At 44.8% G+C, this 24914-nt stretch overlaps 1 protein-coding gene across 1 annotated transcript in view; it reads right to left on the reverse strand.

Annotated features, from left to right (window-relative positions):
* Positions 1 to 2260: 2260 nt before the first annotated feature.
* GALNT14 (polypeptide N-acetylgalactosaminyltransferase 14) overlaps positions 2261 to 24914 on the reverse strand; it is a 243070-nt gene continuing 220416 nt past the window's right edge. The window contains exons 9-15 of the mRNA XM_083732509.1: positions 24498 to 24601; positions 21695 to 21821; positions 18701 to 18793; positions 15218 to 15301; positions 14189 to 14333; positions 5300 to 5419; positions 2261 to 4201 (exon numbers count right to left, since the gene is read on the reverse strand). Coding sequence (XP_083588635.1) covers positions 4043 to 4201; positions 5300 to 5419; positions 14189 to 14333; positions 15218 to 15301; positions 18701 to 18793; positions 21695 to 21821; positions 24498 to 24601 — 832 coding nt within the window. The 3' untranslated portion in view covers positions 2261 to 4042. The remainder of the gene's footprint in view (positions 4202 to 5299; positions 5420 to 14188; positions 14334 to 15217; positions 15302 to 18700; positions 18794 to 21694; positions 21822 to 24497; positions 24602 to 24914) is intronic.

Genomic DNA, 24914 nt, shown 5'->3' on the forward strand with positions numbered 1-24914 from the left:
TTCAGAAGCTATTCATGTTTCAACCTATGATATGTCACATAATGCTAATGCTTCCATGCTTCAGTATTTCCTTTCCACCCAGAGTGTGTCAATATCCTCTTGAATTTGCGTGAAACAAAGGCCGATCTAAAGAAATGTGGTTCTCTTCCTTCCCCTCATCTCTGTTATATGTGCTGGCTGGGATGGAAGGGACCTGGAGGCTGACATACCTGGAGGGTTATTCGCATCAGGGAGTCAAATTATCTCATGTTCAACCTTTCCCACGCACTCACCCCCTGCCCCGAATCTCCCTGAGAGACCTTCAGCTGGTCTCTTTCAGCTTACCTGACCATCCAGGGGTGTTGTAAGGCAGGGGTGGGAAACCTCAAGGCCAGGGGCCAATTGTTAACTTCAAAGCCTCTCTGCCTATCTGTCTGGACTCTCCCCACCCCACCTCCCCTGAGTCCTATTGATGGACTGGAATGTGCCCTTGAACTATGGTACTTCTTCTTGATTGTCTAGATGAAGGAAAGTGTGCTGGTCCCATGGGTTACCCGAGAGGCGAGGTCCAAGTCTGGTCCGTGGTCAAAGGTGCAATAAGGAGGTAGTCTGTAGTAGCTGAAGCTGGGTGCAGGGCAGGGTGTCGGGTGAAGTCAGGAACAGGCTTCCAAGCAGGGAGCCAGGGCGGGTCAGAAGCGCAGGCAAGAACGCAGGACAGGGTTCAGGCTCGAACTAGCAACCAACAATGTTGCTCCCACAACTTAGGACTGGGGCTGGCCGGCTTTTATCTGCCCCAAGGCATAGGTCATCCCCTATCCTCTGGTGACTCGCCTCTCCTGGCGTGGAGGTGAGCACTCCTCCTGCAGGAACTTAGTTCCCTCCGCCTCTCTGCCCTGAGCCTCTGCAGCTCAGGAGAGACTGGAGGAGGGTTACTGGACCCAGAGGCAACCTCAGCTTCCTCTGACAGGGCTGAGAGTGGAGCACCTGCAGGCAATGGGTCCTCCATCACCTCAGGAGCCAGAGCAGACTCAGCTGGAGCCTGCACCTGAGGATCCAGCACAGGTGAGGACTCTTCAGGCTCATGCCCCAGCCCCGGCTCAGCTGGTTCTGGAGGCGGGGAAACCTGTTCAGGCTGGAATCCCTCAGGTTCAGCATCCGAGTCCGAATCCCAGGCCATCACAGAAAGATAGGGATGTGTGAGTGTGCATTGTAGAATCTACACTTGTTGTTCCACCCAGTTTTGCCTCTGGCCATGCCCACCACAGGCCTGTGGTCCCTGGGTGTCTATAACAGGATGTGGTCCTTGGCAGTGAAAGGATCCCCACCCCTGGAGTGAGGAGATAGATGGATGGATGGATGGATGGATGGATGGATGGATGGATGAATAAGCCCATTGCCATTTCCTTGAGGTCCTTAGAGGATGGGCAGAAGATTCAGATGATAAATACAATGTTATTTAATTTAAACTGATTGATTTTTTGAAAATGTAATTGTAATTCACCTTGAGCCTTAGAAATAGTGAAGAATGTCTGTATAAATAATTCTGTAAAGTCTATTTCAGTTCTGAAGTCTTGCCCTAAATTGTAGATGGGAATATATATATATATATATATATATATTTGCTTTCGTATATATATATAGTGAGACATTGCAACATATGAGTTGTGTTGTGTTTTTCCCCCTTCTACTATCCCCCTCATTTGGTCACATATGCTTCGGGTCCATAATTCCAAGCGCATTTCCCTTCGGCAAAACTGCATTACGTCTGAGCCTATATCATTAAAGTAATTTATCTACCCAAGCTCTCTTTAAAGGTAGCATTAGCCTTTACCCTTCCGTTAAAGTTTGTGGATGGCTTGTTTCAGGAGCCTGAACTGTACTAAGGATCCTGTCAGAAATATATTTGAAGGCAGGAGGCCAGCGCTAACATGAATATTTAGATGTGTGTGATTTACATAATATGTATGTCGTAAACATAACACCTGCTGGTCATGTTTAACTAGCTGTTTTTGTGTGAAAAATTGCTACTCTTAAATAAAACAAAACAGCCAGCATCTAAAGCATCTTCGTGGTGTTCCAAAAAGCTGTTTCACACCACCATTTCTGAGATTTGGGGGAGGGGGCACAGAACAGTGCTAGAGGATGGCAAGGCTGCTCATTATAAGTGAAGTTGCAGAAAAGTATCTGAAGAAGAGCTGCACGCTCTTCACCCTTTTACCAGTGCAAGACACCTGCATGAGCTATTGCATTTTCATAAGAGAAAAAACACGAGACGTTGGTCTTCAAATAGCAAAATATTACTTTTATGATGCATGTGAAAATTTCCCCTATTCCAAGGTTTTTAAACAGTGGAGAGACAAATTACAATTACAGAGGACCAGTAGGTGATTTTAGGCTCATCCAAGACCCCCTGAGATGGGAAAAAGTACAGTGTTAAACAGCCCTCTCATACAGAAGCATGACTCAAGTCTCTCACTATACGCATATAAGATGGATCCTACTGTTCAGAGTCGAAGGTGGCATGATGATGCTAGCATTGCCAGTAGTGACGAGAATCCAGTTCATAACTGGTCTGTGAATACAGGTTTGTTGTCCCAGAGGTCCAACTCTGCATTTCAATAAGGACTTGGAGTGTTGCTTACCTAATCCAGACTGTTCAAACCCATACTCCAGTCCAGTCACTCTAGAACCTGTGGCTATCATGGCTTGTGCATGGGTGAACTATAGTAAATTCCCCCAACCATTTTGGCCCCAGTACGGTCTCTAGACCAACACTTTTGCAGGGCTTGGTTGATTTTCAACAAAAGAATAGAGACCACAGTGGGGTGATACAATATCACATACTGTGCCCATAGGTAATGCTAGATTTCTCTTGTCCTCCTCAAGGCTCTGAGAAACAGCCATCGTCACCACAAGTGTTTGGTCTCAGTGGCATAGTTGCTGCATGATGTGGAATTCAACAGGAAAGCAGAACAGCCAGTGCTACAGCTTGGCAAAGCAGGCCACTTTCCAAAGCTCAGAAGCTGTCAACGAGAACCACTAAATGCATATGGAGCAAATGGGAAAATTGGAGGAAGAGAGCATCTCTTTTATGCCTCATCCTGTCCCATGTGCAGTCAAGGATTGTGCTCTCCCACAAGTGTGTGAATACGGGGAACCAGTTACATGCTGCATGTGAGACCCTGTGCAAAGTAAGAATGCACCATGTCTCTCTCCAGCCATTGCCAGTGAAGGGAGAAACTGGTGGTTTCTTGGTCTACCCAAACCCTCGAGTAAGCCTTGTGCAGCGACAGAGTAGTGTAAACAGTTCCTCTCTTCTACACACATATTAGATTTGACCTCAGCTCCCAGATATCATCCATCTCTCTCTCTCTCTCACTCCCCAAAACCCCTACACACACACACACACACACACACACACACACACACTTTCTCATTCCAGGCATATACAATATCTAGCACACAACAAGTGCGTGAATCAAATACAAATTATAATGTGCAATATAGCTTACTCCAGCACGCTTCCAAAGTTGTGCTCAGTTACATCAATCAAAAGTGCAAGATTAGTTAGCCTTTTCTGCTGTATCCCAGCATATCCATTTCTCTGCTCCCATAAGGCCTGGTTTTCCTCCTCCCTGTCCTTCAGCTGCTAGAAGCTGCTCTCCCACTTATTATTTCCCAAGGCTTTCCCACCACCTTATCAATGAGGACAATAAATTACCGCCTTTACTGATTTCAGCAGGTTCCCTTCTCAAAAATGAGAGGAGCGACTTCTGCTACAACTAACAGATGAGGGTCATTGAACAATGTTTCCAGATTAAGCAGTTGTGTTCTTATCTGTATGTATGTGTAGTCCCACCTGGCTTGAATTTCTGCTATGGCTCTCAGAGCCAGCACTTGTGTGCTTTCTTCAACCTAGGCACAGCTGTATGTCCTTATTCTTTGGCTTTTGCCCCACGCTAGAAGGCAAGCCCCACCCCACCCCCAAGCTTGGACAGCAGCCTTGGCTGTTCTCAACAAAGGTCCTCTTGGCTGAGCTTGCTAGCGTTGTCAGCAGACGTGGTCAGGACATCACCATCTCCCATCGCTGGCTCATTGCCGTGCTCTCACAAGGGTTAATGACGACCTCCCTCATGTTCTCGTTGGTGTCCCCCACCATTTCAGTGTCCAGGCAGTAACGTGTGGCCATGTGCTCAATGTGAGAACCAACTTTGTTCCATCGCTTTTGGAAGAGAAAGGAGAAAGGCAAAGAGATTAAATTCAGTATGCCTTGCCCCCACTGAGCTACAGTAGTTAAAGATATATGGCAATGTTCCTCAAAGCTGGGTTCACAGATGCTGTTGGACTACAGCTCCCATCATCCCCAGCTACTTTAGTCAATAGGTAGGGGCTATGGGGGCTGTAGTCAAACAACATCTGGGACCCCAAGATTGGAAAAACACTTATCTATGGTCTGTGAAGTAATAATAATAATGGCTAGCACTCCCTCTATCTATTTTTGGTTTCCACAACTGTAGTGCATCAGCTATATGACTGATATTCAGCTAGGTTATACCTAAGTTAGGTTAGACCTATTGAAAGTAATGGACATAACTTAGTTATGCTCATCAATTTCCCGGGTTCTACTCTGAATACTCCCTCCTATGGTTTCCAAATACTGGTATTTAGAAGCATACTATTTCTGACTCTGGTGGCAGAGCATAACCAACATGGCTAGTTGTCACTTATCTCCATGAACTTGTCTAATCCCTTTTTAAAGCTATCCAAGTTTGTGGCCATCACTACTTCCTGAGGGAGATCCAAAGTTTATTTTATCAGTCCTGACTCTTCCAACATTCAACTTCATTGTGTGTTAATGAGTTCTAGTGTTATGAGAGAGGCAGAAAGACTTTTCTCTATCTACGTTCTCCATGCCATGCATAATTTTATAAAGGTATATCAATTGCTCCTTGATTCCACACATCCAGTTCATATCTCAACATGTCTATATGGCCAATATTTGGCCCCTCGGTTTGGTTTTGGATGGTCTCACCAATTCATTTGCTCCAAGATTCAAGACTAACAAGCAAGACCAAATGATTTCTGATAATGTCCCGGTGAGCAGGTCTCAATCACCATGTGTTCCTTTCACAGGCATTGTGTTCCTTTGCCACAGTTAGGTTGTCTAGACAATATGGTGAATGGATTATTTTGGGTGGCTGACTTTCCTATACAGGATACTTTGGTAGGATGATGTGAGAAAAAAACTTCATATCACTGCTAGTAAAGTACACTGGAAGAGAGAAAGATTTCAGTCTTTTTGTGGGGGAAATGGCCTCACCTGCTTGCCATCCCCTTCTTTGCAAGGTAAGAGTACCACCTGTGAACCTGGAAAGAGGGTTTGTATTGATAAGCATAGCTTCTGGAAGCGGACTTGCTGGTTGTATGTATATGTCCATTCCTGAAACAAAGGAGAAAACTGTTACATGCTACCCCATTCTCTGAGTGGTGAGATTCTCCGGGGGTTCCAAACGCTTTGCCCAGGGTTCAGTTTCCTTGGAATGAATGTCAGTGGAGACTGCGGTGTCTTTAGGATATATGGTTTTATTTACACATATATGCAACCTGAGCATAGGATGGAGGGCCTCACAGCATTAACACCCCAAAATATTTTGATCCAGCACGGAGCAAGGCATGTCTCCATCTCCAGCTTCCAGCTCTCTCACACAACTCTGGCTATTGTTCCCCCACGTAACTGAGTCAGCCTTGGTTATCCTGATGGATGACCTTTGTGGGACAGATGTAGTGCTGTCTTGCTCCTGCTTCTTGATCTCTCATTAGTGTTTGAAATCATTCACCATGGTATCCTCCTTGACTGGCTCTGGGGAATGAGGAACTTGGGGCGCTGTATTCCAGTGGTTCCAATCCTACCTGCAGGATTGGGTCTAGAGATTAGTACTGTATTGAGACACTGGCTTTTGGCCTCCTGTCAGCTATGTTATGGGGTGCTGGAGGGGACTATTTTATCTCTGGTGCTATTTAGTAACTACAGGAAGCCATTGGGAGTTGTCATTAGGGGTTATTTGCTACACCACCGTAATCACTTGTGAAACAGTGGCACAATGACTTGGGATCTGTGTGCAAGGCCAAGCACTTAATATTGACTTCATTTCTGTACAATAAATTCAGGCAGATATTCCATCTTCCTGTCCCAAACACTTTTTAAAACAAACAAACAAACAAACTCCAGAACTGGTTGTGTGAACCAGCCATAGGAAACGTGAAATGGGCTAGTTTGTTTTGTTTCTGGAGCCCAGGATGAATTGTGGTAACAAACAGGTTTCTACCTTGTATCTCTCAAGACAACAGTGGAAGAAACAGAGGAAGGGTGAAACAAGGGCATAGTGCAGGCGTCTGCTCCCCCCCTTCCTTTAACATTTCCATATTTTTATCTGGGGCCGCCATCTGGTTTCCATCTGATTAAATGGCAGGGGAGGGGGAGGCTGCGTCGCCATCCGAAGGCAGCCGTGCAAAAGTCAGCCAAAGATGATACTTTAAATTTATTTCTTGAATTCATTATGATGCTGAGGAGCAGTGACAGGTGTCACCTTGAATGATGTTAAAGCCTTGAAAAATTGTCCCCGGTCTCCAACAGCGTTAATGTAGCTTCTTTCTTTTCTTCTTCTTCTTCTTCTTCTTCTTCTTCTTCTTCTTCTTCTTCTTTTTTTTTTTTTTTGAGGGGGGAAATGGGTAGCATATGAAGTGAGTCACTGTTTGAAGCCAGCACCCTCCTCATACAGCCCTCACTACATTTTCTCAATAGCCTTTTGCACCACGGACAGCCTTTCAACACATTTCGCAGAGATCTGCCTTGTCTCTTGACAAGGTGCAACTGCCTTTGCTGCTTCACTGCTTGCTTCTGTCTTTCTTGGCCAAATCTCCATCAATTAATGAGAAGGTAAACTGCATTTTGGAAAATATCACTGGGGAGAGAAAAATCCAGAGAAATTATCATGGCTGGGGTGTAGGGTTTTTTGTGTGTTGTTGTCCTCTTTACCTTGCTTTTGAAGTGGCTGAGGGGTGCCCACAAGTGTCCTTTCATGCTGCAAATCATCTCGCTGATGGCATGTGGTCTGCAGCCTCCCCAGGTGCTCATGCTCCAATTAAAGCCCAGGGGAAGACATTATGAGGCAGTTGTTCCTATGGGGTTTTTCAGGTCAGGAAGTGTGGGCAGCTGGGGAGGCTGTAGAGAGCTGAAGAAATGCTTACTGGAAAGGAAAATAAACACACCAGTCTTGGCTACCTCACAAAGATAAAGCTCAAAACCCCCCAAAGAGTTCTGAAAATGAGGTCGAAAAGTGGAAGTCTCTTTCACAGAGGAAGAAACTTGGCAGGGCAGATTTTGGCACAGCACTAAACTGGTGCATTAAAGAACACGTGAAGAAGACTCCAAAGTCCACCGAAAATATGCCTGTGAAAAAACATTTTTGGGAATAAGATGCATTCATTCAACAAAGCATTTTAAAAAACCCAGGGCTGGGGATAGTTGGTATGTATTTGCATAGGATGGGCTAAAAATATAAATATTATAAATGCAAAATTCTCCTGTTTTCACAAAGATGTATTGAATACATCTGCACTCTGCAAGGGCTCCATCTGTGGAGACTGGATCATCCAATGGCAAGGGTTGGGTTCAGGTTTAGTCCATATTATAGCTAAGGATTTAAGAACTACATTTAAGTTTTCCCCATAGGAGTCAGCGACATCCATCTGTTTATATGGGACAGGTAATGGGATGCCTTTAAGCATCTTGCATTCCATCTAGTCTGACCCAGAGTTTAGTGGGAACCATTTCTGTTTGCATAATTTGCCCTCGTATCAACATAGCCTCATAGAATATGAGAGAGAGAACCTGAATTTGAGAGTGGAAAAGTGCAGATGCGTCCAGAGGAGCTGCAATGTTGCGGGGAGTTTCTTGTTGAGATATGGCCATCATCACGTGCCATCTTCTAAGGGTGGCCCAATCTCCAGCCTCCAGAATTTAAAGCAAATGTGTTGGACTCCATCCCCCAAGAAAAGCACTGCTAGTTTCCTGGTTAGTACCATTCCAAGTCAAGGAATCAAAGCCTCAGTGGACCTAGTAGAAAAGGGGTAGCCAGTATGGTGCCCCACAGTTGCTGCTGGGATGCAACTCTCATCATCCAGGACCATGGGTCATGTTGGCTGCGGCTGATGGGAACTGGAGTAAACTAACATGTCTTGAGAGACAATGGAGTGCACCTCCGGGGGTGAAGTCAAATCACTGCGTTAGCAGCATCGAAGTGATATCCTCAGGGCCAGGGCTTTTTTTCCAGCTGGAACTCACTGGAACTCGGTTCTGGCACCTCTCAGGTGGTCACCATTGCCATTCTAAGAGAACGAGGGAGGTGTTCATGGTCAGTTCCACCACCTCTTTTTCTAGAGAAATAGCACTGCCCAGGGCACAATCCTGAGCACTGTGTATGGACATCCTGAGTTGCTCAGATGACAAGAACCCTCTCTTGGCCTCTCTGATGTGGTCCAAAGGAAACCAGAGCAATATGTTCGGCACCAGCTTGGCTGCAGGAGTTGATGGAACCCGGAGGAGCAAGTGACAGAAGAGGTGGAGCAGGGGCTTGGGGATGCTGTGGAGCCCTTCAACCGCCCAGAGACAGAAGAAGCGGAAGAGAGGGTGGAGATTAGCCAGGAGAAGGAAGGGCTCAGGGATGCTGCAGAGCCCTTCAACCGCCCAGAGGCTCGGGAAGGGAGCTCAGACTCTGGAAGGGAGGGGATTTCACATCAGCACAGACAAGGAGGGAAATGAAACATAAGAATCAAAGATGCGCGATTCGCACGCCTACTTTGTTTGTGCGGGAATTGAAGGAAGCCACTCTCCGAATCTGACTCAACGGGTTCAGATGTGTAATTCTGAACTGTAGCTGTTTCTTGTACATATGTAATAAACACTGTAAATACCAAGCTGACTGTGCTGGAGTGTTACTGTGAAGGGGAGACACCACCTTTACAGTGTACGAGGCACCACCCAACTGCCTTAGGGACTCCACTCTGGATTTGTGTAGGGTTTACTCCTTAGCCTTTTCTTCTCACAAAGATGTTCCACAAAGCAGTGGAAGTTTAGGATTAGTTTTCCTTCCCTAGATGGGCTACCTTCCCAGTTTGACAAATCCCATACGCTCCTCATTTCCCTCTTCAGCACGTGCAGAAACCATCTTCTTGACCATTGGATCACTATTGGTCTTGTCCAATCAATCCACTGGAGCATCTTTGCTTGCAGGGGATGTCCCTAACTCACCCATTGGCTACCCTCACCTGGTTGAGCTGGCCAGTCAAAGCTGCTCCCAGTGTGTGTCGCTGTTGCATGCTGAGAGCTTCTAGTAACCACAGGTGAGAGCTGTATGCAGGTTGGGCACAAAAGATGTACAAACTACTGTGGAAGGAGCACAATGTGTCCCCTACCAGAGGAACTACCCCTCCCCTAACAATCATATTAGAGACAAGACTCCATAAGAATTCTCAAAGTGAGAAGCACAGGCTTGTAATGTATGACTACCTTAATCTAATGTACTTCAGCCAGTAGTAGATTAGACAAATTAAGGGACAGAATGTCAGCCCCTCCCAGTCAGTAAAGTAGGAAGAGAGCATCTTGGAAGGGGCAATCTTTATCATTCTCAACGGGCTTTAAAGAATACTGTGGGCTCTTGCAGCACCTTGAATGGACATTTTTATTTGACCAGCTTTCTCCCCGGGGTGGACAATAAATCTTAGCACTTTGCCGTAGGTGCACTAGAGGAGGCTGAAACAATTGTTTTTGTCTTGGTCGAGATGCTCACTATGACAAAGTTCTGCGAATCCTCTGGGGAGAGAGCTGACACATCAGAGCATCTGGCTGAATTTTTCAACAAGATCAGGACAAAAATAATGCATTAACTAACTAGGATGTTGGTGATTCACTCAGTGATTGATATTTTGAGAGGCAGACAGTGGGGCACAACAGGAAGGGGGGGGGAGAGATTGCCATCCTTCTGTCTGTTTCTCTGTTCCTACAGGAGACTGACAGCTTCTCTCTGAATACAGAGTCATTTCTGTACTGCTGCTGTTGACGATGTGCTCAAGTGTATCCAGGCCTAAGAGGCTTCTGATTTCTTTTCTAAAGCTTGTCAGGTTTCTTGGAACAGCTAATGATTAATGGGTTTATTAAATGAATCCCAGAGTCAGAAATCCATTCCAAGAAGGTTACTGCAAAGTTTAATATCAACTGATGCTCTGCTTCTAACAGAAAGCCAATGCACCAGCCAAACAGTGACATCTTCATTAGACAAAACCAGGGCAAAATTACGATCAATTATTTACCCTCAGATGCATTTCTCCAGTGAAGTGCTAAATCTATCAATCCCTTCAGCAAATGAGACATAAACAAGACCGGATAATGCCAAGTGTTTGACTTGCGGCATCATTGCAGAGGCAGCGTGCTTGGTGCCACGATCAGTGGTACAGTTAGATAATTTTAGACTCTGGACTTAATAGTTTAATAATCCCCTCACACACACCCTTTGAAGAGTAACTTAGATCTCTGCATTTGGGGAGTCCTGCCCTCCTGGTCCTTCTGCCCAGGAGTGGAAGGAGGGCAGTTTGTGGACCACTTGCAGCGAGGCAATTATTCCTTTATTAAAAAGCAGGAGGGGGGAGGGAATATGAGTCAAGGGAGAACATGGCAGAGGTTTACAAAATTATGCACAGTGTGGGGAAGTTACTCTGTTCCGTATACTACTAGAACTTGGAAGTTGTTCAGTGCACCATCTTGCCAGGAGAGGGTGATAGCCATTGGTTTAGATGGCTTGCGAAGGACCATCAGGCAAATTATACATAGAGGATCACACTGTCAGTGAGGCCCACTGTATCAGCAGCTACTAGCTGTGGGGAAATGTCTGCAGTTCACTGGTAGGGAACTTGCTTTTTATGCAGAAGGTTCCCGGTTCAAGACTCTGACTACCAGTCAGGGTAGAAAATATTGACCTTGATGGTCTGACTCAGAACAAGGCAGCTTCTTATGTGGTGCCTTTCTTTGCAGAAGTCTGAAATTTGAAGGGCAGCTGTGGTTTGGTCCTTGTGTCATGTACGAAGGTGTGAATTAGGTAGGTTTGACTTTAAATGGGAATTGAATCAGATTTCTTCCTCATATGAAAGCCCCCAGAGCTCTCTGCAATGAACAAAAAGGAAGAAAGTCCCACTTCTTTTGGCTTTATTAAAATAATTGTGTAGGGCCAAACCATACAGTCCTTAGATCTAAGGGACTCAGTGTGGGAAGTTCATATATTTCCACTGCCTGCCCCCCTTACTAGGGGATAAAGTTTCTTCATTTGTTAATGACAGTGATGATGGTTTTTAACACCACTGTTGACTGCTGTTCACTTTACATGGTTGGAATATTATGCTGATATACTGGCAGTTTATTAAATACCGTATTTTTCCCTCTATAACACGCAGATTTTTTCTCCTAAAAAGGAAGGGGAAATGTCTGTGCGTGTTATTGAGTGAATGTGTGGCCCCTGGAGCCAAATGGCGTGAGGGGAGGCAAAAAAAATCAGGCAAAAATCAAATCGCGCGTCTCAGAGAAGGGAAACCTGAAAAGAAGAAGCGGCTGCTTTCCTGCATTCTGCCTCAGGGTCTTACTGCCCACCCACCTCTATTTCCTTGCTGTGTTTGCTCAAACAGAACAAAGAGCAGGGAAAGCCCCTCCCCTCCAGGCAAGCAGAGGGGAAAGCAGAGTGTCGTCTCTGTGCTCCGGTGCTGCTGAAAACATGCAGGAGGGAGAGAGAGAGAGAGAGAGAGAGAGAGAGAGAGAGAGAGAGAGAGAGATGGCTGGCTTGGGTGGGTAGGTGAGGGAAAACTTTTGCCTTCCTTTCCTCCCTCCCATTATACCCCTCTCCTGCATTCTTAGCCAGCTGCTTCTCTGCACACCCCTCTCGTGCTCCTTGTCCGTTCTGTGTTTTTCCTTCCCTCCCCACTTAAAATGTGGTTAAAAAGCATGGATCCACATGGATCCTCAGGATCTTTGCATTGGGTCACCCCAAATTCACCATCAGATCACATAGCATGTCCATGGCTACAGCCTGCCCCCCCAAAAGCACGCACCCACTGTTGCCTGGGGCTGCAATGGTGCAAAAACGTGGTTACAAAACATGGATCCACATGGATCCTCAGGATCTTTGCATTGGGTCAGCCCAAATTCACCATCAGAGCACATAGCATGTCCATGGCTACAGCCTGCCCCCCAAAAATCACACACCCACTGTTGGCTGCAATGGTGCAAAAATGTGGTTACAAAGCATGGATCCACAGGGATTCTCAGGATTTTTGCATTGGGTCACCCCAAATTCACCATCAGATCACATGTCTGTGGCCACAGCATGAAGCACAAAAATGATACATCCACTGTTTCATTCAGAATGTTTTTTCCCTTGTTTTCCTCCTCTAAAAACGATGTGCGTGTTATGGTCAGGTGCGTGTTATAGAGCGAAAAATACGGTAGTTTAGTACAACATTTGATTCAGAATCCCCCCCCCCTCCTTGTTTTCCTCCTCTAAAAACTAGGTGCGTCCTATGAAGCCAAAAATACAACAAACAAGGCAAGTGATCTTGGGCATTATCATCTAGAATACATGATCTGTGAGTCAATGGCTCCCCACTTATAGATGGAGCAGATGTGGGGGGGGGGGTGGACGGGACAGCAGGTCCCCAAACAATCCACAAGGAGAAGGGAGCTTTGAGAATTCCCACAGCATGTTATACCTCCATGTCCCTGGCAACAGAACGAGGAGCACATTAAAAAGACACTCTCAGTTTCCTGCTGATAGTGGAACTTACTGTCCCTGGAGCGACATCAAAGCTAAAGCCAGTGCAGCTTTCAGAAGTGTTGCAATACCCATACTGGTGTTTACTGAGGGGCGTTGAGGTAGGACTTTAATGTATAACAGCTCTCCCTCCCTTCTATTTAACTATCCGCTTATGCGTTTAAAATGCTAACCAGAACATGGAGAGAACGCCTTTTTTTGTTGTCACAAACAGCACCTAATTCTTAATCTAGTTCAGAGAATACTCACTGATTGACACTGAATAGTTTTCCCTTTAGTGATTGAGAAGAGGGGAAATGAGGTCAGCCTCATTAAGCCGCTTCTACTTTAATAGGCAATTTAATATTGAATGAATGCAGAGGATGAACTTAAATATATCATTTCAATTCGGCACATTTTTTGAGCGACGGAAAGGAGTAAATAGTTCTGAAAGATGGGAGGAAAATTATAATTCTCATTTTCTTCCTCTGATCCTTGAAGAAGAATTATATGTCAACGTAGCTTGCATTCTGAGTACGGATGGGCTCAGCTTGGTTCAGTTCAGGAGTGTGCTTCGTATCAGGCTTGTTTCGTGGAAGGCCTGCTGTCCATGAGTCTATTTTTCCAATCTATGCCACCCAAATCTGCTGTTTGGACAAGTTGGCAAAAAGCTGGCACCAGTTCCGATTTTGAGGTGGAAGAGCAATCGCACAGCAATTTTTTTTTGCCCATTTTTAGTGTGACAAAAAGGCCCCTAAGGCACAACCCTAAATGTTAAAAAGTGACATCTTAAAAATACTAGGAACAAATTGGAGGGTTTTTTGGGGGGGGGGCAGAATGACAGCTTGCTGACTTACGCTATGGGGGGCCCATTCGTGTGACCACCATTTTGTCACATGAATGCAGAATAGGTGGGAAAATGAAGGAACTCATTGTGACTCCTGAGAATGCATCATTTCAAAATGCAGGTAAGAGATTAATTGTATGAATATTCTTCAGTATAAAAAAACAACATTCCTGCACCCATAAAAGCAGCATCTAAGGGGAAATGCTATGTAGAACCTCATATGCTAGTTTTCTGTGGATAGGGAGTTTAGGATACAGCACTAGCCTGCATTCTGAAATATATCACAAAAGGACTTGCATTCCATCCCTTTTGGGTTCTCTTTGGCTCTGGCAATAAGACAATTATTAGCTCTGGCCAATTATTCATGAGCATGTTCAGTGGTTCTGGGTGAGCCACCATCTTATTCTTAGTTTCACAGTGCCATCTTTAAAATGGGATCACCCCCCAAAGGATTGCTGTTAGGATAAGGGCACTGAATACTCCTTAAATTCCAAACAGGCCCTAGAGAACTCACCTGAGCCACCATTGCTGCACCTTTGCTGGTGATGCAGGGGTTTAAGATCACAACCGGAAACTCCTGGGCTTCTGACTTCTGGGTCTCCAGGCATCTCTGTCTCTGTCGAATCATCCCAGTCTGGTAGAGAGATTCCTCAGGAATTCTGAGTGAAGAGGAAAGGATAAGGGTCATCAGTTTTTGGCAAGGTTGCTCTGCCCGTAAAAATGGTTAAGAATGGATAAGTAAGATAATGGACTATGCAGAAATGGCAAAATTAACAGCCAAAATAAGAGATCCAAATGACAATTGCTTTCTGGAAGAATGAAAGCCATTATCAGATTTAGGGAAATATTATAGTGTGAAGAATTCATGAGCAGGGTTTAAAATATGAGCAACAGAAGGAATTAGAAAATACAATATTGCTGTTTTCATATAAGAAATAGAAGGTATTGTACAGCCGAGGGGGGAAATTAAAACACCATGGAAAATGGGGCAGGAAGTCAAGAAAAAATAAACTTATTATGTATTGATGTACCGGTATATATGTCAAACTTCTGAAAATTCAATAAAGGTTTACTACAAAAAAAGGGGTTATCAGTTTTTGCCTAGCAGTGGCCCACAATAATCATGAACAGCACTTTTCAGCACAAAGACTGTGTGTACCTTTGCTGGCAATGTTTTGGGGCTGCATGCCAGCAGAAGGCAGGGCCAAACCAAATGTCTATGGTGCACCAGATATGACTCTCAACTTTGAACAGAACATTTGATCCAGGGGGAAGGAAGAGAAAAGGTTCCCCATTCCTGGTTCAGAGAAAAAGTCATTTTCTGGTGATTTAGCTTTTTTGGGGAGGGGGGTGGATAGGCAGAGTAATTCTATCCATGTTTACTCAGAAATACTGTATGTCGCTCTGTGCTAAACAGAGTTTTCTTGCAGGAAAATGTGCATAGAATTGCAGCCTTGCGCCGATTTTCATTTGAGAAAAAGGGAAATTTGTGACATTTCACCTGCACAGGTAGCACATACTTTATTTCAAAATTTGCTAGTACCTCAGTTCAGGATAAACATTTTCCAGGTACCACTTGAAGGTGTGGCATTTCAAGGCCTTTCTCAATTCCACTCTGCTCTGGATGCTGTTGAAAACAAAATATTTGCAAAAAATCTAATTACGCCACTTCATACCACTGCAACATGAAATGGCCTTGGGCCCCAAAGACAGGATTCTCTCCGTAAATCTAGCTAGTGGCAAAATACATTAGTAATCCCATATCCACACCTTCCTCAGCTCCCACAGTTAACTCATTGTGAGTCGTGTAACTGAGCAACAAATGACCAAACTAGAAATGGCATTCATTGGCATGACCGTAATTGCAGGTAATGTACCGGAAATTTTTAACATTTTTAACATTAAAAATCCCCCTTGGATTGCCTGATCAGCACTGGAACCTCAGGGAGAAGGAGATTAACCCTCTTCCTCATGCTGAGATCCCAATAATAATAAAAACCCAAAGTGATTTGGCATGGAGGAGCAACTCCCATTGGTATGAAATTTACTCTCTGTCTGGAGTGAATAGCAGCTTTGGTGGTAGAGCGACTTTCATTAGGACCATAGTGTGGGGAAGAAAGGGTTAAACTCCTCGTGTGTCTTGGATCTCTTGTATTGCAGCTACTATTTAAAATTTAGAAGCTAGACATGTGAATTGCAATCATGCAATTAATCTAGGCAGTGGAATGGATGGTTTTAACTGTATCCAATTGGTTTATTGTATTTTAATTTGTTGTGACCTGCCCTGAGATCGTTTGAGGTGAAGGGTGGGACATAGATCTTATAAATAAATAAATGTCTACTTGGCCCTTAGTCCCAGGAGAGTTCCAATGCAGGTTTGCTGCCTAAATGATATGTGTTCTATTGACATATACTAGAGCTACAAGACCTTGGGGTCAGCATGGATAGCTTGATGGAGATGTTGACCCAGCATGCAGCAGCTGTGAAAAAGGCAAATCCCGTGCTAGGGAACATTAGGAAAGCAATAGAAAAGGCAAATGCCAGTTCTGTGAAGCAATTATACAAATCTATGGTGAGACCGCACTTGGAATAATGTGTACAGTTCAGTCATTTCACCTAGAAAGTGATATTGCAGAGCTGGAAAAGGTTCAGAAAAGGGCGACCAAAATGATCAAGTGAGAGGAGCAAGTCCCCCAGGACAACATTTGGGGCTTTTCAGTTCAGATAAAAGGTGACTAAGAGGAGACATGTATGCAATTATGCCTAGTGTGGGAAAAGTGGATAGAGAAAAGTATGTTTCCAAGCACAATTCAAAGTGTTGGTGCTGACCTTTAAAGCCCTAAATGGCCTCAGTCCAGTATATCTGAAGGAGCGTCTCCACCCCCATCGTTCTCCCCGGACGCTGAGGTCCAGCGCCGAGGGCCTTCTGGTGATTCCATCACTGCAAGAAGCCAAGTTACAGGGAACCAGGAAGACAGCCTTCTAGGTAGTGGCAGCCTCCCTGTAGAACGCCCTCCCACCAGATGTCAAAGAGAACAACAACTACGAAACTTTTAGAAGACATCTGAAGGCAGCCCTGTTTAGGGAAGCTTTTAATGTTTGATGTATTATAGTATTTTAATATTTGGTTGGAAGTCGCCCAGAGTGGCTGGGGAAGCCCAGCCAGATGGGCGGGGTATAAATTATTATTATTATTATAATTATTATAATAATAATTATTATTATTATTATTATTATTATTATTATTATTATTATCATCATCATCTTCTCTCAAAACCGTAGAACTCATGGAAGTCCAAAGTTCTTCACACAATGCATTGTTGGCACTCATCCCTACATGTTGTGATGGCTACCAAATTGGGTGGCTTTAAAAGAGGACTGGACAAATTAATGGAGGATTGGTCTATCAGTGCCACTAGATTGGCCATTGGCCTGTACCAGCAAACTCTTCTCAGGCTCTTATAACACAATACATTTGTGGTATTCTGGCTCTGCAGCTGCTTTTCGTACTCTGAAAATAGGAAAAAATGCCACAAACCAACTTTTCTACTGGTTCTTTTTGAAAGCAAGGCTCAAGAGCTCCATAATCTTTGTTTACACACAGGCATGTGGATCCCAGTTTGGCTAAGGGACATGCACCTGGGAATTTGGTTTCCGTGCATGAATCACAATCTGGATGAGGAACCACAAATATAAAGTGTGCTAGACACATGAGTCTTAGCTCAATCTGGCAACCAAGAGTGCATAAAGAAAATTAGTCTCAGTTGCTGGTGATGGATTAGGATTTAAGAAGAGCAGCGCTGGATTAGTCCAGAGGTCCATCTAGTTCAGCATTTTGTTCTCATAGTAGCTAGCATTATGGCTATGCACAACACGAATAAATTTTTTATTTTTATTTTTATTTATTTATACAATAGAACTCTTGTGATCCCCAGCAGCTGGTTCCTCTAATACAATGGGTCCTCGGCTGTTGTTGGACTACAGCTCCCATCATCCCTGACCATTGGTCATGCCAGCCAGGGATGACGGGGGTTGTAGTCTAAGGTTACCAGACGTCTCTGTTTCCCAGGGACAGTCCCCAGATTTACAAATAAGTCCCTATGCAAAATCCATTGAAGTTGAAAAGTGTCCCCGGACTCATTGAAAACAATCTGGTAGCCTTATTGTAGTCCCACAACAGCCAGGGACCCAAGCACCTGGCATGGAACTTCTGGGGCGCTGCAGCAGGCGCCACAACAACGACATCCAATGGAAGGGGACAGATTTTGGCATTGCACAAGGTGCCATTGAAATTTGAGACGCCAAGGCCTGCCACTGCCCCAACAGCCCTGCATTATACTATGCTTAATATAGTGGAGAATATGTGGACCTCTGGATGTGGTTGAACTACAGCTCCCATCAGCCTCAGCAAGCTTGATATAAAGGAGGTGGGTAAGCAAGCAAGCAAGACCACGGTAGGTGAAAGCGGAATAAATCACATCACACTTTCCTGCAGAAGGTTATCGCAAAAACCCTGTTTCGCCCACAGGGCAAATATGGAAATAAGGATTTAGGCTGCCTGGTTTGTATATTTTACTTGCTTCTTTGCCCTGGGGCACTGTTTGTTCATACTACCGGCTCATCTTCATAAAGATAGCAGGTTTTGCTTTTCTTTGCCCGACAGGGCAGTCATTAAAGGAAGGAAGGACCTTGGAGGTTGACCTGGGACCCTTTCCAGGAAGCGGTAAGAGGAGAAGACGAGCTCTTTTATTTTAATCTAGGAACAAGCCAGTCTTTCTAATGAGGTATACCAATGCGGTTTTATACAAGCTAGCACACACACACACACACACACCAAGCAACTAGGACTTTATATCCATATACTCACAGCATCTGTTTACTATTAACATCTAATTAACTGTTCCCGCAGAAACAAAATGCAGGCATCCCAACAGCTGGACTATAAAACCATAATGAGGTTCCACTGTATCAAACAATTGAGTCACTCTCTTTGTGTTTTCCTTCACCGCCAGAGGGGGACACTTACTCTCCATATGGCCTCCCCTGAGCTGCAGGCCGGGCCGCGTAATAGTACTGCTTATATTCATCCATCCATACTTCAGCTGTGCGTTTGGTGTTTCTGAGGAGAGACATTTAAAAAAAAAAAATGAGGGAGAAACCACAGGAGCATGCATGAAAGAGTTTTAATTGGATGCCTCAGATAAGAGCTTGAAGGGATAAATTGTGTGTGTTTGTGAGGGGGGAGAATCCCTTTCCCCCCCAAAGGCATCTAGGTGGTGAAAACAGTAGATAAGATACAAAACAGATGGGCAGATTGTTTTAGTTTTATTACGGTTTCGTTGAGAGCTGAGGACATCTTATTTGAGGGGTTATTTGATGCATTCATGGTGAGGTGAAGTTTTTTAGATGTGCATCTTTAAGGCAGAACTACATGTTATGTTCACTGAGCAGGTTGCAGCCCTGTCAGGGGATTTCATTTTTAATTTTTTTTACAGAGAAAGAGGGAGCATTTCCACTGCGACTGCAGAACATAGGAGGGGGAAGGTATAACCCTTCTCTAACCGACTGCAATTGCAATTGCACACTGATGGGGGAGGGGTAAAGCCCCATTGGTAGTTTTTCCTCTATCACCATTTGCAGTGTGTGAGGGCGATATTCATCGCAATCGTAGCTGAGGAGGGAAATGCATCTGTTGTGCATCTGTGAAGAAGTACACAGAATTCAGTGTCTGGGGATTATAGATTTTCTGTTGAAATGTGTTCTTTATTCAGTCTGTCTCCTCTTTCCCTCCCTTTCTCCCATGCCTTCTGTTTCTCCAGGTTAATCTTATTAACTTAAGGTCTGGCGAAGTTCCGTTCAGGAAACCTGCCTTCGCTTTCCCCTTTTGCAGTTTCTTTTCATTTCCCATGATCACCTTCGGTTACTGTCCCTATGAAGGCGCAGCAGCCTTTAATATGTTCACTTCACGTGGTATTTTACTCTTCCGAAAGACGCATGGAGCTCTGCTGCCCCAAATGGAGCTGTATCTCCCAAAATGACTGCACCATTCAGTTCAAGGATAGATGTAGTCGTGTCCCACGGGGCAGCTCTCAAGTGCACATTTTTGCACACGTACTGCAGTGCATGCAGGCATTTGGAATAATTCATGTGTGTTCCCTCAAATACATTTTAATATCTACGAATGGTGCTGTCACAATTCATACAGCATGGAGAGAAGATCAACATTTTAAATATAAATAATGTGTCAGGGCTAACCAAGTAATATTATTGTTCAATAAAGAGCTTCTACAGCAGTCAAGCAGGAGTAGGTGTATTTTTGTCTATAGGGGCTTCTATCACAGTTGCAGTGTCTCATGGGCTTTTCCGGTTACATTAGTCAAAGAATGCATGTGCAAAAACATTTGGCTACAAGTAGACATAGCAAGGATGGAAGCACCAGGGCCAACTCCAGGGAATCTGGAGTATATTCAGACTGTTGCTGTTTCGGGGGTAGAATTCAATCACATGCTAGCAAATGCAGGTTGCACAATTAAAGGTGATGTGGCACTCTTGAACAGCAAACCCACTTAACGCCAAAATAGTCTACTCTTTGCAGTAAGGAAAGTGATGGGGAAATGTACCAGAAAGTGTGGAGTAACCATTACTTGATGCAATGTCATATATCCCGCCTGACAAGCATATCGGAATGAATGCTCAATGAACTGCTTAACCTCCCTACAAACTTTGTGCAAAGAATTCAGGATGCATGCTCAATAAACAGGTCATCTGGAAGTGATCCTGGGCAAACTGCCCTAAGCTCTGCCTTCAGTGGTCCCTTCTACATGGTTTTATGTAGTGGTGGGCAAATTAAAAAGGAGGCAGATCAAGCCAAGTCCCAGCAGCAAGAGGATGGATGCCCTGCTGGGACCCTGATCTTTCCCCCAGGGTCTCTTATATGGCACCTGGTCAGATATAACTGTACAACCCAAACTGATGTGCATGGAAATTTATGGCACTGGAAAAGGTACATATATTGCCCCAAATCGGAAGAATTTGCTGGTTCCTAAGTGTAACTTGGGACGCAGGTGGCGCTGTGGGTTAAAGCCTCAGCGCCTAGGACTTGCCGATCGAAAGGTCAGCGGTTCGAATCCCTGCGACGGGGTGCGCTCCCGCTGCTCGGTCCCAGCGCCTGCCAACCTAGCAGTTCGAAAGCACCTCCGGGTGCAAGTAGATAAATAGGGACCGCTTACCAGCGGGAAGGTAAACGGCGTTTCCGTGTGCGGCTCTGGCTCGCCAAAGCAGCGATGTCACGCTGGCCACATGACCCGGAAGTGTCTCCGGACAGCGCTGGCCCCTGGCCTCTTAAGTGAGATGGGCGCACAACCCCAGAGTCTGTCAAGACTGGCCCATACGGGCAGGGGTACCTTTACCTTTACCTTTAAGTGTAACTTGCAATCTCTGTGTTGTTTCCTGCCACAACTCTCTTATCACCTTGCTCATTTCTTTTCTCTGCACCGACATCTACAATTCCAATTGTTCAGTGCACTACTAGTGTGAGTCTGTGAAGAATTTCACAAGCTGTGTAGTGCGGTGCACCATCTCTATGCACAGCCATACCTGTGTAACAGCTTGACTGGTGGGCAGGTGCTTGATGGGCGCCTGTACTTACTGGGGAGAGAACATGACAGCAAAATGCCAAACCACATTTTCCCTCCAGTAAATATGGATTTACCCTTTTCTGGCGGAAATCTGATGAACAATCAAAAAACAAAGCAAAAGTTTAATAATCCATTTGTGATATCTGAATGGTGTGTTTGAGATACCAAATCCTTGTCCTGAAGCACCTTTTATCCCATGGCTTTCCTACAGTCAGCTCTGAATACTTCACATTTTCAATATGTATCCTTAAATAGCCTGAAAAAGAGAGCTATAATCCCTACTCACAGCCCGTGACTGTGAGTTTGGGAGAATGTTGCTCACATGGCCTTTTGCAGCACATATTTTTGTTTCATTCAGCCGTCAGTGAATAAAGTAAGCCTACTTTATGTAGGTGTTGGCATTTCCTTCGGGGAAGACGTAGGGGTGCTTCTTCCTGAAGACGTGCCCAACTCGGCTGCAGGGGATGATTTCTAAACTTCCGCCACACATCCACACCCGGAATGAGATTTCTGTAAGAGAGGCTTATGTTCATCTTTTCAAAGTCTCATAGCAGGAAAGATTCCAGCTTTAGCCTTCATTTTACCCCTTTGCCACACCACGTCAGGCAAACCCACATACCAGAAAGAGCTTTCCTGGGCTCTCTGCCTTCTTAAGTGCATTTCAAAGCTTCTTACCATCAGTTTGACATTAACCTATTTGAAATCTCCTTGTAACGTTGTGGGTAATGATATCAAAATGGAAAGAAGCTGGCCTCTACACAGGTAGTCCCTTTATACAAAGTCCTGTTTACGTATCAGGAAGCCTCTTGTTATTTCTTGCTCTTGTGCTGATTAGTGCAATGTGTAGTGCCCTCCACAACAGACCCACAGCTCATGGACAAAGGGTAGAAAATAGAATTTGGACTGGTTGCCAAACTACAAAGCATCAGAGCTGGTAGGTCCATAGTAGGGCACTCTGGGTGCACAAGGTTCCATTCAATTGAGCCGTATGTGTAGACTCAATACCAAGTTAGATGGCCCAGTAGTCTGACTGCAGACAGTTCTTCAAATAGAGAACTATCCCCAGTGAAGTTGGGCACATAGCCACCACCTTAAGCAAAATATACACCACGTGTGCGGTGATAAAAGGTTTCAGGGGGGAGGCAAACAACAAGCAATTGGATGGGTTTATTGCATAGTGGGAACATCTGTTTGTACACATCCCTGGCAGAGCTGCCAAATCTGATAGGACATGGGGTCCTTTTTTCTTGTTAGCCACGCTCCCTGGAGGGGCTGAAGTCTTAAAGCCTGCTTAAAATCTGTCTCCCTGACAACCCGGTGCTTCTCCACCCCTTTCAAGGCAGCAGTTGACTCCCTCTGATCTGTAACATTGTTGTGGCCAGGAGTAATTAAATAACAAACCACCCCCACCGCAAAGCCCAGTTTGAAAGAAACTTCCAGGCATGAACAAGGAGAGATTACACAAACACTCCATTTTCCACTTCTTCTTAGGCAGTCCAGGAGCTGCCCACCAAGGCAGAGTAAACTGGCTACAGGCCCAAGTACCCTGTTGCCCTTGTCATCATTCCTTTATATCTTTGTGTCATCTAGGACAGGCACATCCAACTCCCTATAGACCACAATCTACTTCCAGCATAAAACAACCAGCAGTGATCTACCCATTGTCATTGGAAAGGGGAGGGCCAAAGTTGTTCAGCTTTTTTAGAGGAGCCCAAAGTTGGTGAGCTTTTTTTTTGGGGGGGGAATAATAATAATAATAATAATAATAATAATAATAATAATAATAATTTATTATTTATACCCCGCCCATCTGGCTGGGCCTCCCCAGCCACTCTGGGCAGCTTCCAAAAAAATATTAAAATACTATAATACATCAGACATTAAAAGCTTCCCTAAACAGGGCTGCCTTCAGATGTCTTCTAAAAATCTGGTAGTTGTTGTTCTCTTTAACATCTGGTGGGAGGGCGTTCCACAGGGGGGGCACATAAGACACGTAAAACCAACACAGACAATAACAGGCAAATGCAGCAATGCAGGAAACTAAACTAGCAATCACGACCGCCCATTTCACGTAACAGACAAGCAGAGCAAGGACGGAGGGGGCGGAGACTTTAAACACAATGCTTTTTCCAACAAGCAATTGGAAGGGAGTGATCGGAAGGGAGCCTGAAGTTGGGAGGGAGCCCACAATCAACCGCAATTGACAGCAATCACTCGGGAATCGACCAGTAGATTGTGATCGACCTGTTGGACATCACTGATCTAGGACATAACAAGGCTAGCTCTGATCAACAAAGTGATAATGGGATTGCAGTTTGTGGCTATCTTCTCCCTTCTCTGTCCTTGCACTGGTGTATGTGTTACGCAGAGAAACATACTCCAAATATCCTTTCACTTGGTCTGAAATCATCTTACATAGGAGCTGTAAACATGGTGCAGCAAGAGAGCAGATGGGTGGATGGATCTCTCTTGGAAAACCATATGCACACAATCATGCTCATGCCTAGATTCACTGCTTGTGAGATTGTTTTATTGACTTCAAGTGCTCCATGCGGACAACAAGCAGTTAACAACAACCAGAAGATCTCGTGTCAGGCCACAGATCATTGAGATTCCAGAACAGATGTTCCATCTCCACCCATGTGAGAGGCTCTCCCACAGCCACCATAAAATCGTCCCCGAGAAGAACAGCCCATTCTTTCTCCGCTTGGTGACACGTTAGTAAAATGCACTGCACTAATTAGAGAGATCCCACAGGAAAACCCTACCAGACATTTGGAATTAACTCTGACACGGACCATTTCTTTCTTTTAAAATGCCTCCGGTGGCTAAGGTCATGGCGAATCTGTGCACACCACATTTTACTACTCGGAGACTGTCTTTTTGCCAAGGGACCGCCTGCCTGCCTGCCTGCCCACCTGCCCTTTTTGCAAAGCTGATGATGGCATCAAAGAGATGATATAATATTTGCCTTTGCATTATGAATGAAAGGATGGTGCTGGTGGAAAAGTGAAGTTGGCACTTTAATAAAGGCACTGAAAAGAATTGAGCTCTTGTTTGCTTAGATTTCTGGCAAATAATAAGTGGAACTTTTGAGTGATGGATGACCAAAAGAATGCAAACTCCCCTGCCTCTTGAATCTTGGCTAGCAAGGACGATGGTTGTTGTAGAGTGACAGGGACTCACCAAAATTCTCTCCACCCCAGATGTCCATCGCTGCATCGTATTTCCCAAGGTGGTTGAACCAGGCCTTGTCAATTACAAAAAGACCTCCTGCAATGATAGGAGTCCTGCATGGTCGGGGACAAAAGAAGACAGAGACTCTCACTTGGACTCCTTTGTAAGAGGGTTTGCATACACACACACAGGGAGAAATCCACATCCTTGTTTCCTGGCCCATGTGCATTTTTGATCTGTAAATAGTCAGATACATGGCTTTTTAATTCCCAGGTATGAATATGGAAAATGTCCTGGAAGCAGGAAGGAGGAGGGATCTGAATGTACGAATGCTCCAAGTGGGACGCAGTAGCAGGCACACAAACCCTGCCCCCAATATCCTTGTGGATGGCGTCATTCCCCAACCTTCCCAGGGTTGCATGGGAA

The sequence above is a fragment of the Podarcis gaigeae genome (assembly GCF_964106915.1).
Source record: "Podarcis gaigeae genome assembly, chromosome: 3".
Taxonomy (NCBI): Eukaryota; Metazoa; Chordata; class Lepidosauria; order Squamata; family Lacertidae; genus Podarcis; species Podarcis gaigeae.